Below are 16,187 nucleotides of genomic sequence, written 5' to 3'. Positions count from 1 at the left end.
CGCTGTATTGCAGTAGTTCGGGTAGCGAAGATTTTTGTGAGTTAAGTGATTTATGAAACGTATAGGTTATTGTTAGTCAGGGCCATTCTTTTGTAGGGATTATAGAAAGTCAGATTGCTTTGCGCTAAAAATATTGTGTGTCAGTTTAGTGTTGATCAGAATAAGTAAAGAGAGAAATGTCTGAGTACGTTCAGTTCTGTTCAACTGTTTGAAAATCAAATAACGTAAGAGGTTTACCAGCACAGTAATTCACTAATTTTTCTAAGGTGAGGTTTCAATATTAAAAGGTGTCCAGTTTCGATCATCACATGACCATCTTCAGACCTACAGCCATCCTGAGGGACAATGGCTGTGAATGGAGCAGAAACTCGTGAATGACGATATTCAGTCGCAGCTTTGCAAATGTTTCCCTGGATGGCGATTGGGGGGGGGGGGGGGGCGGTAAGTGGCCCTCAGTGCTCCCCAAATTTGCTTTGGACCAAAACCACCTCTCATCCTCGACCGCATCACCACCCACCAGTGGCCATTATTGCCCCACTGAGAACCGCTGTTGTGAACAGAAACACACTTCCTGATCAAGATACTGAAGAGACTGGTGAGCTCTACTGTGGCAGTGACATACAGGAACTGCCTGATAGAAGTAGTTACAGGGGAAGTGTAAGCATGGAGAAAGAAACTCAGGGTTGAGCAGAAAACATGTGCTTCGCTGTCATAAAATTCACGAAACGTTTTTATTGAATGTTTGCAAATTTTAATACAACAAGATATATTTTTAAAACAATGTGGAAGGAGAGCAGGGAGTCATAGATATTTCTCCTGTTGTAACAACAGAAGAGATGATCTTGTTTTGATAAGCGCCATGAGCCACTGGTCGCATACTTCTTTTATGCACAGTACTCCCGGGTTGTCACCGTTGCTGCTGCCGTAGGCGCGGCATGAGGCAGGTCTCAACCAGCTCCTCCATCGCCTCTGTCATCCTCGAACGAAAGCGTTCATCATGCTGGTATGCGTCTTTGACAAAATCCTTCCGCACCGTCACGTAATTCTCCAGGTCGATATCCTGTGGACAAGAAAAACGTATTCACATATCTTCTGCAGTTTTCATATCCTAGACTTCGATAACAGTCCTAACAAACTCGTATGTCTTTCGTTGATGGAGAGCTAGTAGAGACACGGATGAGGGATTTCTAGCAAGGATGAAGAAATGGATTCTAAAGACAATCAAATTCCTATTTTAAAATGGCATTATCACATTTTCTCTTTACCGAGCCCTACACGAAGATGCAATAAGGCAAGTAGCAGAAGATCGCAACGAGCATAAAAGCCAAGGAGATCAAATAAAAGCTTGCAGCTGGAATTACTATCCTTGCTAGAAACATGCCTGTGTTCAAGTGAAGTATGTGACTGCTATGTTCCGCAAATTCTTTGAGTGTGGCAATTCAAACTTAAATGGAACATTGTCTCATCATCGAACGCTGTTCCACGTAAGTAAAATGTTAGCTTCCATTTACGTGTCGGGAATGAATTCACAAATTTCCATCACAATTAAGAAGAGCTTGTGGCAGTTGAATTATGTTTGATTAGAAACTTAAACTTCGCTGCAAAGCAATGCAGACGGACACGTGAGGCATGGATAACTCTCGGCTGAAACGATGAGTAAATTGCTATGGAGCACGTGCAAAAATTTGCTGAATGTGCTCCATGTTTTGGAGGAGCACAGGGGAGTGACCTGTGTATTCCTTGCATACATAAACAACAACTTCTTTAAACAGCTGGTGCTGTGACCTAATTCTATGAGCCATTCATTCTATGAAAAATTATGCTGCACAGTTACACCTAATGACGTTTAGAAAGGATACGTTAAATACAGTTGGTGGTGGACTATTTATTGCTGTTAGAAGTAGTTTACCTTGTAGTGAAAATGAAGAAGTTAGTTCCTGTAATTTATTATGGGTAGAAATTGTACTTGAAACCGGAACAAATTAACAATTGGTTCTTTCCATCGATATCTCGACTCACATGATTCAGTTGTTGATCAGTCCATAGAAGACTTGTCTCATTTCAAATAGGTACCCACTCATTCAATTATAATTGGCGGTGACTTCAATCTACCCTAAATATGTTGGCAAAAATACATGTTTAAAATCGATGGTAGGCATAAAATGTCCAGAATCATACTGAATGCTTTCTCCGAAAATTATTCCGACTAATTAGTTCAGGAGTCCAATCTAAGTGTAAACAGATGCGAAAACATACTTGACCTGTTGAAAACAAATAATCCTGACCAAATAGAGAGCATCATGACTGATACACAGATAAGTGACCACAAGGTCGTTGCAGCAAGACTGAATATAGTAACATCCAAATCCACAAAAAATAATCACAAAATATGTCTATCTAAAAAATCAAATAAAAATTCACTTGACGTCTTCCTTCCAAACTAGCTCTGTAAGTGGCTTAAATTTTTTCTAGTATCGACTTTAATGGAGACATTTATACCAAAATAGCAAATCGTGCAATGCTTCGTATTTACTAATTATATGTGGGAATTGGATGTACATGCTAATCGCCATCTCCCTCTCTCTTTTTGGCGATCGCCTCCTCCCCCTCTCTTTGTCTGTCTCCTCCTTCCTCCTCTCTAAATTCATTTCCTCTCATCCCTCTGCCCACATCCTCTTACCCCTCTCTTTGAATTTTAGCCATGTGTACAGGTGTTGAAAAGGAAAACTTGATTGGGAATTGAAGTCGCTTAAAATGAGTGAGTAAATCTGTTGGGATCTTTGGTGTATGGGGTGTGACACAAACCTCTCCATCTGATGATCTGTGAGAATAGTACCTTCAACGACTGTTTATTGCATGATTTTAATTTGCAAACAGATTTTATTTTATTTATTTATTGTTCCGTGGGACCAAATTAAGGAGAAGTCTCCATGGTCTTGGAACGAGTCAATACATGAAATTATAACACGATATTAGAAACAGATAAAATGAAATATAAAAAAACACATTCAGGTGACAAGTCGTAAGTTTAAATAAAGAAAATCAACAGTGTAACACTGGAATTTGCTTAATTTTTTAGCTCTTCCAGGAGCTCCTCGACAGAATGGAAGGAGTGAGCCATGAGGAAACTCTTCAGTTTAGACTTAAAAGAGTTTGGGCTACTGCTAAGATTTTTGAGTTCTTATGGTAGCTTATTGAAAATGGATGCAGCAGAATACTGCACTCCTTTCTGCACAAGAGTCAAGGAAGTGCATTCCACATGCAGATTGGATTTCTGCCTAGTATTAACTGAGTGAAAGCTGCTATCTCTTGGGAATAGGCTAATGTTGCTAACAAGAAACGACGTTAAAGAAAATATATACTGTGAGGGCAATGTCAGAATTCCCAGACTATTGAATAGGGGTCGACAAGACGTTCTCGATAGGATTACGAAGTTTTGGACAATGCAATATTATGAAATATTTAAGATTTTTGGTGGCAGTGTCTGCCTGTGACAACTTTCGCACACACACACGCATTATATACAATATATATTTAAAAGCATGTAACCTATGTGTGTCTGAAAATTTAGCAGCAAGTCATGTAAACATCTGAAGTAAATCATCAATAACTTTTTGAAACTTTTGCTAGCAGCCTATCCTTTTGTGTGTTGTAGATATACATATTTATGTACCATATATATTAAAAATATGTATACTACACCTGGATGAATGTTTTTAGAGTAGTGTATAAAAATCTAAATTGGCCAAGAACTTTCTAGAGCTTTGGCAATAATGTTGAAATACAACTTATTTTTATGTAGTGGTAGTGTAGATATAGATATTCGTGTACAATATATATTAAAAGAGGCGAAGTCCATGTCCATCTGAATGGTCATAGGAGTGGCATGTAAAAATCTAAAATAAGTCAGTCAGAAACATTTAGAGACTTCTGGCTAACTACCTTCCTCTTTATATAATAAATATATTTATATGGTATACAGTTAAAATATGTAGTCCATGTCCTTCAGAATATTACAGTATAGCAGTGTAGTGTAAAAAATTGTAGTAAAAAGGTCGAGAACTTTTCGATATATGTGCTATCATTATTTATCTTACACACATAAAGGCGGTTGGGTAAGAACCAGCAATTGGGAGACTAATCTAGTGTTAGCGAACTGCTCGCAATTACTTCGTGTCTTACTTTTTGGGCGTCACACAAGTTGCAGTCGGTTTCTGGCATTAACGCTTGTAGGTCTTGGGATTCAACTTCTGATTTATATGGCCGTGATGATCCATCATAGAATTCAAAAAATCTGCGGTAGCTATGCTCAATGTCAGCTCAGACTCTGTTTTTGAGAGGACAAGCGACTTTAATGCGATGTCGCCAGCGACAATTTGAGTTAACGGCGGGCTTCATTTCTGAAGTAGCTCAGAGTTGTGCTGTTGGACTGTGTGATGACTATGTCAGACTTATAATTACATGAAAAAGTAGTCAAGTTTATTGAATGACAAACTCTGGTGAGGCTCATGGAACTTATTTTCTGTGTAAGTGAACGTAACGTAAGCCTTAAGTAATGTTGTATCAGAAATTTGAAATATTTGGACGATGAACTGAACAGTAACAATATTTGGCTCAATTTAAGAAAATTAGTGAGATTGATTAAGCGGAACGAACAGTCGAAACCTGTAAATTCAAATTTTGTAAGACCGTGGTTAGTAATGGGAACTACTGAAGGCTAGAATTGACACATTTGATTTAAACAGTTTATTCTACACAAATGTTATTTGAACATCGGAATTTTTAGTTTACATTGATCTAGATTTCTCCCAGTTTGCACTCGGAAGTGAAATATTCGTGGACGATTTCCCATTCAACATTTGATTGTTCTAGCAAAAATTGTCAAGCTGCAAAGTAGAAATATTTGCCGATCAACAATGTTTACATAATATCGATGTTGCGAGTTTAAGCATCAGTTTCAATATCGATACTGAAGTCTTTGAAAGATCATGACATCGATTTTAAAGAGAAAACATAGACCTTCGATGTTGGCAATAAATTCAGGCTACTCTTCACCAGAGTCAATAACTTTTTCTTCATAAACGAATTTTTTTCTGATCATATCTCATAAAGATATCCATAGGTGACCACAATGGGGAGGGGGGGGGCGTCACTTGGAGTTAGCTACGGGATTTTTAGTCGTAACAGAATTTTCTCCAAGTACTAGCAATGTTTATCTGAGACTCCACTAAGCTGCAGTTTTATCACTGCCGACGGCGACGGAGAATACTGCAGCTGTAGCAATCACTGTATTCATGGCTGTCCGTCGTTGTCACTCTGCTCGTGGGTAATTATGCCGATTCTTTGGTGGGTCTGCGGGACAGCCTCTTTCTATCACTTCCTCGTAAATTCCTTACCGAACTGCAGAAAGAAAACGGTCTAGCAACTTAGTGCACGGATTCCATCATCAGCAACTACTTTCACAGCATTAAAACGTCAGTAGCACGTGTGACAATCATTCTTCCACAATTATTGTAACGTCACACGCTTCTTGCTCCACAATGGAGAGCATACCATTTGCCTGTGCAGAACGAAAACTCATAATGGCTTGCTAACTCTTCATTCAGTTTCACACAACAGAGCTATGGTAGTACACTCGTAAAAACACAGTCAATCTATACTACAGATGTGTACATGTACACATGATCCCAAATACTACGTGTGAACTCGAGAGAACTAACTCTTCAGGGTGGGGCCGTTCTCAAAATGGATGGGTGCAACACAGCACATCATACAGTCACACAGAGTTGCGAATTTAGAATTCCAATTGGCATTGGTGCACAACAGTGTGACAAATTGGAGATTCCCAAATCCACCAAGTAGAATACTGCCATTGGATACACTTAACCTAACTAACAACAAAAAATGTAGCCTCTAAAATATATTTTGTTCAACTTCAATTACGCCACTCAAAATAAAAATTATAAAGCATGAAAGTAATGTCGTAAATACATTAACGCCATCAGATGTAAAGTTTTATAAGCAAATAAAATTTTTTAATTGGTTTTAAAGTAAGTGAGTCTTCTTTCAAAAGTTTATCCCCTGTTTCACCACATCAAGAAGAATTAATGTGGTATTTTCTGAATCAAGCTGCGTTATTTTCTGTTTACAATTTTTAATTCTCTGTTTGAACCTAGTATTAAGGGATCGGAAATAATTTTTTGTGAATATTTTCTAGATTTATTGCATTACTCGTTGGATACAAGGATTTAAACATATGAGGATGTACTTTCAGATCGCTGGATCAAAAAGTTGGCACCCACATTCATATTAATAAGATGAAAGTCCGCGTCCTTAAGTGGGTGGTCAGCACATCTGACTGCCACGCAGTGGGACCTGGGTCAGAGATTTTCTCCCCTCAGGGACTGGGTGTTGTGTTATTCCCGTGATCATTTCGTCATAATTTCACCTTCATCGACATGCAGATCGCTCAAGTGGCGTCAACTGAAAACACTTGCAACTCGGCAGCCGCACTTCCTCAGGTGGACTACTGCCCAACAGTGCCATATGATCATTTCAGTAACAAAAAACGTATCCATATAATATTGAAATGTTTATAATGTTTAGGTACCGAAACAATTTGCCTTAAAAATAGTAGATAAATACCTACCGACCTTTTGAGATACAATAAGTTTTGTGTATTTCTTGTCTAATTTAGTTTTTGGGGCATGTGACGTTCTCAACACACCGAATCAGTCACAGGGGGTGCACAAAAATATGGAAACGCAAAAAACACAACATATCACAATGCGTAATACGGTGTAGAAAACCCGTTGGCATTCAAAATAGCTTCCACTCATCTCTAATTGGATAAATACAGGACCTGCATGGTTTTCGAGCGAATCTTGTACCGTTCTTCCTGCAAAATAGTTGTAAGTTCACGTAACGATAATGGAGGTATATAGCGATCATACTTAAACCTTCTCTCCAAAGTATACCGTGAAAGCTCGATAATATTGAAATTGGCGACTGTGGCGGCCAAGGGAGATGGAATAATTCATCCTTGCGCCCTAGAAGCAGTCCTGGACGATGAAATCTGTGTGAAGAGAGGCCCTAACGTCTTCGGAACACAGCCAAAATGGTCACATAATCCTTGGCAGTAATGCTACATTTCCGAGTAACCTTGGTGCCCGTGGAACATTACCATATGGCTGCCCAGATCATCACCGATCCCACGCCGATTTGGTCAGAAATTAGAAACAGTATGAAACAAGACTCATCCGATCATGTGACTTTCTTTCATTGCTCCGTAGTCGAGGTTCTATGGCTTTGGCACCACGTTTCTATGTTGCAGGAATTCCTGCTCGCCATGCAATTCGCTGCTGATGGAGCTTTCTTGGTATTATTTTTGTGCTGACACGGTTCGCGAGTGCGACATTCAGGTCTGCAGTGTTTTTTTGCAGCTGTCGTGCTCTTCAATGACCGTCCTTCACGACCACTCAACATATATTTTCTTCCAGTTGTGACTTAATGGAGAATGCTTTTTCAGCTTTCCTTGTATGTGGAATAAATATTTAATTAGTTGCCTCTTGAAACAGCAAACTCTTTTGTTTCTTTGCTTACGAAAGAGCCAAACCTGCGAGCACCAACAATTTTTCCACATTCGTATTCACTTAGTTCCGACATAATGCTCTCACAACTATGCAAAAAGTTGTTCTCCCGGTGCTCTGTACGTGAATAGAACGGGAAGGAACTCTCGTAACGGGTACAGTGGGACGTACTGTCGGCCATGCACTTCGCGGTGGTTCGCAGAGTATACAAAATGTAGATGTTTTGACCACGACTGATTGCTGCGTATCGAGGGTATTGCAGAGGTACCGTTCGTGGACAAATACTGCAGTGCAGCTTGCAAGGTGGGTTAGCATCTGAATTATGTTCAAGCATGCATTTCTAGCCGTGTTTCCATATTTTTGTCGAATCCCTATATACGCAATCTGCCAGTTTGCCTCATCCTGGGAAAAAATCATTTGACACTCATGACTGCGTCATTGCAGTGATTAAAGTAACGGAAGTATCATTTAGAAGAAAAATTCGTACCTCGCGTTTTTCCCATATCATCAGTTCGTTAGCACGTATTAGGTTGTAAGAGGGCCATGACTAAGGAATTTGTTGCTAACTCACTCGAGCAGATGTAACTTGGATGGATTGCTCACGCGCTGCCTGCGACGTGTAAGCTATAAGAGACACGCAGACCAGAGAGTAGTGTCGGCAGCAGTAGTGGTAGTAGCTCGCAGTCGGGCGGTTCTGTCAAGTCGCTCTTAGAGAGCAGTTGTCTAGTTGTATAGCTCACAGAGAGCACTTGTGTCCTGTATGGAATTATCAAGGCCGGTTGTGGAGAACGATGGTGGTGCCTGAGCGATGTACTATAAGGTAAAAGCAAAAATTATTATTATTTATTGCCGCGCACATATGTAATTTGCAACAACTCATTTTGTACTATTGTTATGTCAAAGTCACATGTAAATATTTTTCAATAATTTTTCAATAATAATCTTTCTTATAAAGATAACTTTTGACAGTCATTTATCTGAATTTAAAGTTTTTACCACTTCCTCCTATCCATAGTCATGCCAATTATCATAAATAAAATCAGTTGTTTTTCATACATAACAAAATCTAGCGGCCAGCAATGCACAGGGCTGTGCCAGAAAAATTTCTTATAAGAGCAGACAACATAATTGAGGTAAGAATCTTCAGTTTATTCAGAATGACTATTCAGGGCCATGACGCAGCACTGCTGACATGTAGATTTACCAGTTTGGATTCACAGTCAGTTAATTATTGAAAGGTTATATATGAGTTTCAATTTTATTGAGAGGTTAGTCACCATTTATTCCGAGGTTGAGGAAATAATCTGTTGGGAGGTTACACTTGTCGGCAGCCAGCCAGGATCATATTTTTTGTGAATTTCTGAGAAATAGTCACTTATATATCTGCGTGCCGACCACCAGTAATTATTCTTATCTAAATGACGAGCAAACAAATTCAATTATGTCCACAGTCAGTTTAACCACAATTGATGACGCGGCACGTTCTGTTACCATGAACGCTGCCCAAATTGGCACACCTGATCTGCAAAATTTACACAGTGAACAGATAAATGTTTCTAACGAAGATGAACAATGTACTCAAAGTACGTCAGATTTATTTGATTCCGATGTAGTGACCAACAGTGCACTTCCAATTAGCAAACCTTTTCGCGAATCAGACAATGACCAAATGGTCACACAAAACGGGACAAATGCAGAGACACTATTACACAGCACGGAGAATAGAGTCGCTAATTTTGGAATGGATCAAGTTATGGCAGTATTGCTACAACTTAATGAAAATCTCAAACAGTCGAATGAAAAACAAGACAACAATTATAGACAACTAAATGAAAAACACGACTACTATTTCAAACAGTTGAATGAAAAACAAGACAGCAGTTACAAACAACTTAGTGAACAGATTACAGCCGTTGCCGTGAAGTATCATGATACCAAAGAACAGTTGTGTGGGGAAATTAAGGCTTGTCCTAGGAATAGTAGTGAAGAAATTAGATACGTTGCACAAGAATTACGTAATACACATGCAGCCACAACAAAATTACTTAGAGATGAAATCAGTGCAGTTGCTAAACAATGTTCAGAAAATGCAACATAGTTACACGACGAGTTTAATGTCAGCAGAACTTTCACGCACTCTGGATGCGAAAGCCGACAAGAAATTTGAACAACAGAACAGCCAAATTGAAGAACGTTTTAATCACCATCTACAAAACAGTGAAACGCGTTGCCGTAAATTCGTACAGAAACAGAAAAAGTAAAGAAACAAGTCATGGAAACAATTACTACACCGATACAGGAAGACAAGCGTAAGTTGCTTACGAAAGCAAAATCATACGTAGACACCAACATTGCTACAGTATCAGACGAAATCAATACTATCAAACAGTTGAACACTGAATTGCATGATGAAATCTCCGATCTAAAAACAAAAACAGACACTAATATTCAGAATTTGGAAAATAAATACACAGTAGACTTTGACAGTGACCAGCAGGCTTGAACAATTGGAATTAATACAGAATCTCGATGCCATTAAAACAGACATTAAAGAAATTAAACAGAATCACACGTAAAATGCAAAAACAAATTAATACTTGTGACACTAAAAATGACGATCAGGTAAAAACACTGACTGAAAAATTTGTTGAATTGGCCAATTGTATTGACGTTATCGAAAATTACAATGACACCAAATCAGACGATACGTCACCAGTTTGGTTCAATCAAACATCCGAATTCCAAAATATACAGCAGACAGTCAGTGAGATAGGTACGTCCAGTAATACATTACGTAGAAAATTGTCATCTTTACAGCGAGAAGTGACAGAAATGAAAAATGTTTCAGCCTCTCCTCTAACAAGTCACAGCATACGCCACATTCTGAACATTTATCACACTCACACAGCCAGTATAACTTAGGTAATTTACAGAGAGTACGTGACAGATTCTGAACAGAGACAGAAAAACAGATTCTCATACAATCCTGAACCTGCTCAGACATTCAGAGACGATAATTTTGATTACAAGCACTTTCTATCCGTGAGAAAATTTAAGGTATTTGAAATGACAGAACACAAATACACCCTTTGGACTGGATACAACAGTTTGCTTTTGCATTCCCACCGGCTTGGCCTGTAACGCAGAAACTAAAATTTATTTGCAGCTTTTGACCTCAGGGGATTCATTACACTTCGATGAATATGTGCTGTAGCGTGCACAGGGCCCCGAACCGTAGTAGTGCTATTTCGTCTTTAGTTTTCTGCACTGCTGCCTACTCTTTTACTATCCTTTATATATATCAAAACAACTCTTCAGCTATCGATCTATCTAGGATTAGGAATGAGTAAAGAAAATCTGATATGACAAGTTTTACCTGAAAGTGACAGTTTTCATTAGACACTCCCGAAATAACAAGAACTACCAGTATAATTTTAATAACAGACAGAATTTTAATCAACGGTATCCTCATAATTATCAGCAACAGCAAACATATTTTGGCAACAATAGAGGCTTTTCCCCACAACAACAACAAAACCAGCCGGTTAGCATACCTAACCAACAATGTAATGTGGAAGGTCAACCAAGCTTTAATATTTCGCCGCCTATACGTATAGCGTCGGCTCCGCCAAATAGTAACGCACAGCAACAAGGAAATCACTCCTGTCGCAACGCGCCGTATAGTAATGACTATCATGACAGACGTAAAAGTAATGAGCACAGTTTTCAGCGTACATTTAATAACAGCAAGTTTTGTCAGCAGCAGAATCATCCACAACCGCAGACTATCATGCATGAACCAGACAGTCGATATCGTCCCCAACCTAATACGTCAGGACGAAATAACAGAACAGTACAAATAGTCGAAATGCTACAGCATCCTCGTGCAAATAACAGCACGTCAGAAAGAATGTGACTAGGTACAGTACAGGCTGCATCTTCCAGCAACGTAAGCAATACTTTTGATACACAGAATCTTGTTCAAGAAAATGTTATTGCTTTTGACGACATCCGAGACACACTTTTACATGAAAAACAAGTTATACAAAAAACCATTTCCCACCCTGTTATTTGAAGTAAAGATTGGATCACCCACATTTTCATCATTAATCGATTCTGGATCACCTGTGTCAGTCATAAATGAAGAAACTTAAAAGAATGTAACAAAGAATATACCTATCCTACGATACCATTAGGCAAAACTAAAGTAAAAGGAGCGGTACCTGGTAAAGGAGCAGATGTAAAATTACAGACACACTTATCATTTTGTATTGCAGATCATACGTTCCACACAAATCTTTGGATTGTTCGCTTATTGACAACAGGCGTTATTTTAGGTACGAATTTTTTGGTACAACATGACGCAATTATTGACTTTCAAAGTTCCTATTTGATGCTAAAGGATGAAAAGGTACAACTGGAATTAGAATTTCAGCACGCTTTATCAGCAGAAGAACAGCAATTAATCGGACAGAGGTCATTTCTACATCGCGTAACATAGACTGTTATTCCACATTGTTCACAGATACGTATGTACACAATACAATACACCAGACGAAGCCGAATATGACATTATGCAAATGATTTCTGAGGAGGTAAAACAGAGCAGTGGAAATACAGATGACGAACGTACAGAGCTACGCAAAATTCTTTTACAGCAAGCTCCAGTTTTTGACAACATTCCTGGTACTATGTCCGGTTTTATGTATAAATTTCAAGTTAAACAGCACGACACGTTTAAAGCCAAACATTATCCTATTCCATATTTCCACAGAGAACAAGTCAGGAAAGAATTGCAAACTATGTTTGACCAAGGAATAATTGAACCGGCTGTTAGTCCGTACATAAACCCGCTCCATATTGTTGAGAAAAAGGAAGGCTCACTTCCCCTCGTACTTGATTAGCGTCATGTCAACGACATTATTATTAATGAAACAGATCGCCCACAGACACTAGAAGAACTTCTACAGAAATTTCATGGTACTGCTGTTTATTCCAAATTAGATTTAAAATCGGAATTTTGGCAAATTCAGCTCCATCCGAACTGCAAAAAGTACATAGCATTTCTCTGTTTTGGTGAATGTTATCAATTTTGTAAACTATCGCTCGGTCTAACAATTTCTTCAGCAGCATTTATTCGCGTTTTGAATACTATAGTTCCGGCAGAACTTAAAGACAGAATCGCAACGTATGTAGACGACATCCTTATCGCAGAAGCTAACTGGTCTGAGCACAATTCGATTCTTGAACAAGTGTTGCAAACTTTTCATGCACAAGGACTCACAGTTAATCTTAGCAAATCGCACTTTGGCAAAACTTCCATGACATTTCTTGGACATGTAATTTCAGCAGAAGGCATCGCGCCTGACCCGGAAAAACTTCAAGCCTTACGTGACATTACTGTTCCAACGACCAAGAAACAACTACGCAGCTTTCTGGGTTTAATTAACTTTTTCCGTAAATTTATTCATTACTCTGGTTTAGACAGCCCTAGATTATGCCAGTTGACGGGTAAAAACGCTATTTGGTCCTGGGATAGTCAAGCACAGTCTGAGTTTGTTAATCTGAAACATGCCTTGTTAAATGCACCACTTTTATCACACCCAGATCCTACCCAAAATTTTTCCATTGCCACCGACAGTTCTAATACAGCTTTAGGCGTACACACATTTTTCAGGAAACTGAAAAAGACGGTACTACAGTAATTAAAAACATCGCCTTTGTAAATCGAATTCTGTCGCTTGCTGAACGCAATTATTCTGTTACAGAACTTGAAACATTATGTGTTGTATGGGCATTTTCCAGATTTAGGAATTTTCTTTATGGAAAACAGTTAATTATTGAAAGGTTATATATGAGTCACAATTTTATTGAGAGGTTAGTCACCATTTATTCCAAGGTTAAGGAAATAGTCTGTTGAGGGGTTACAAGGTTGTTGCGTAAGTTCGTAGCCTTTTAATTTTACATGGTGGCATTCTGGTTGCTATGGGTTTCTTTATCGACTGTAATTTTTATTTGTGATTCACTGCTGCTGTTTTAGTTTACATATTGTCATTTGGAGATAGCTAGTGGATCGATCGACTCTAGAAAATGGAGTGACAAATGGAGAGTTCGAAACATTTACGACATGTTCTTCCGTCTGAGTTCAGTGGAGGGGTAACAGCATTGGAGGCAACCAGAAACATTTGCGCAATGTACGAGGGTTGAAACTTTAACAGTGGCAACTATTTATTTACATCTCGTACAAAACAGAAACGTGTTTCGAAGTTTTACTGACCTTCAAAGTAGTCACCAGCATTGTGTATAACCCGTTGCCAGCCATGTGGAAGTCGTAGGAAACTCTTAGCAGTGCCAGTTGTGTTGACAGTTCGAGCAGCGTGGTCTATTGCCCGCGAATTTGTAGCGCTTCTGAAGCGAATGCCGTGAAGTGTTTCCTTGAGTTTAGAAATGGAGTTGAACTCATGAGGGCTTAAGTCAGGGGAGTGCAGTAGGTGGTATAGCACTTAGCAGCCCCATCAGTCAAACAAATAAGTAACAGCTTGCACTGTACATGCTTGAACATTTTCCTTCAAAATGATGGTCAGGTTCTGCAGAAAATGTCATCGCTTTGAAACATGTATCTATTTTGTACGAGTTGTAAATAAATAGTTATCACTATTAAAGTTCCAACCCTCGCATAAGGATAATGCCATTGGGCAGAGCACGGCAAGAAAATAGTTTTGTCGTTTTAAGGAGGACTGTTTTGACATTAGTGACTCTCCACTTTCAGGAAGACATTTGGGGTGTGATGGAGACGGTTAAACGCATTAATCCACAATGATCCACGTCACGGTACTCAAGAGCAGGCAAGTGTGATCAACTGTGATCATTCCCTCATCGTGCGACATTTGCATGCTGTGGAAAGGTTCAAAAATCGGGTGTATGGCTATCGACTGCGCTAAGTGAAAACCAGCAGGTGGCCATATGTTCATCACTGCTTGCTCATCATAATTGGTTCTTGAAAAACGCCGACCATTCCTATCCTGTATCGTTCCTGGTCACGAGAAATGGTGTCTGCATGCTAACATAAGGAAAGAAAGGAATGACTGAGTCCAAACAATGCAGCAGCTAGCCATGCAAAGAGCTGTGCACATCCCCAAAGACAATGTTACGCATCTGGTGAAACGCGACGATGTGGTGTGGTACAAATTGTTTCCCCGTCATGTAACCATCACTGCTGACATTTATTGTCAATAACTGAGACTTCTTGCGGACGCAGTCCAATAACAATGACAGGAAGACTACGTGAAGTGCTGCTACTCCAATATAAATCGCATTCTGCTAGACTGACAATAAACACTATACAGTAGCTGGGTTGGGAAGTCATTCCGCACCCACCTTATTCACCTGATCTGCACCCTCAGATTGTTACGTTTCCCACTCTCTCTCGAACAACCTTTGAACAACCTTTGAACTTCTTTCTGGATGGAAATGCGCTCCGAACATGGCTGGACGAGTTCTTCGCCTCAAAATCACGTGATTTCTACAGTCGCGGAATCGAAAATTTACCGTAACATTGGCATACTGTTATAAACAGTAAAGGAGACTATATTGTTGAAGACTATTGTCTGTTATTTGTATCTGCTGCGTTTATTAAACTCACGGAAAAAAGCTACCAACTTATGCATCAATCCTATTAATCGATCAAAAAGAATGTCAAACTGTCTGAGATAACTGTAGTTGGAGTCACAAACGATGGCGATCGAGTTTAGGCTTGTTCTGCGCACTTACGTCACGCATACTCCGACGGCCAATGAGCGATCAGCAGTGTTCCGAGCGCTCTGCTCCTATAGCCAATGCGAGCATTAAATGTGATCGTAGCGAGTTGTTTAGTGAATTTGTATTTCATTTGTTGCGAGTTATCACTGCTGATGGTGGTGGTAAGTGATAAATTCTGCATAAGCAAGCGAGAAATATAATTTGCTGGATATACGGTTCCTTCAAGCGGAAACACGCGCATTCGCGTACCTCAACTGTCGCTTGCAATCGTCAACAATGCCATTCCCGTCCGTGCCTCGACATGCGTGAACCGCCATCGTCCGTGAATCGAACTATAAAAGAAATGTTACTTTATTTAAACAAAGTATAGCAGCAAGTGATTAGCCTCAAACTAATTCAAGTAGCCACCAGAGGGTATTCAACTTACTATACGACTGAAACGTTTGTGTAGCTGCGGCCAGTGATTAATAATTTAATTTCCATGTTAGTACACCACCATTGTTAACTGCGACAAATTTTGTAGACCTGGCGGATGTCTATAACATTCTGCAGCTTGTGAGATTTGCGTAGTAAAGTACGTGGAAATGGTAAACTAATCTGACTAACTAATACGTTCAGTATTAAAATATGAGGCGTACAACCAGTGTAGACTACCGGAGATGGTCTGAAGAGTTAACATCGTAATAAAAATCAAAAAGCGCTTTCTACTGACTGAGCGTCTTCACGTATTAGTCGTGTCAACGCTGTTTGCTCGTGCATTCAAAAACAAAAAGTTGCAACAAACCTTAAAACATGTTTGAAGGCAGTCAAAATCGTTAAGGACTTCCTTGTAGCTGTTGA

At 39.3% G+C, this 16,187-nt stretch overlaps 1 protein-coding gene across 2 annotated transcripts in view; it reads right to left on the bottom strand.

Moving 5' to 3' along the window:
• Window positions 1-811: 811 nt before the first annotated feature.
• Window positions 812-16,187, bottom strand: part of LOC126455697 (uncharacterized) — a 256,802-nt gene continuing 241,426 nt past the window's right edge. For both annotated transcript variants that reach the window (XM_050091464.1, XM_050091463.1), the window contains exon 2: window positions 812-1,060. In XM_050091464.1, the coding sequence (XP_049947421.1) occupies window positions 908-1,060 (153 nt within the window). In that variant the 3' untranslated portion in view covers window positions 812-907. The remainder of the gene's footprint in view (window positions 1,061-16,187) is intronic.

This window comes from Schistocerca serialis, chromosome 2 (assembly GCF_023864345.2).
Source record: "Schistocerca serialis cubense isolate TAMUIC-IGC-003099 chromosome 2, iqSchSeri2.2, whole genome shotgun sequence".
Lineage (NCBI taxonomy): Eukaryota > Metazoa > Arthropoda > Insecta > Orthoptera > Acrididae > Schistocerca > Schistocerca serialis.
The sequence above is the reverse complement of the archived record's forward strand: the minus strand, read 5'-3'. Positions and strand labels throughout refer to the sequence as shown.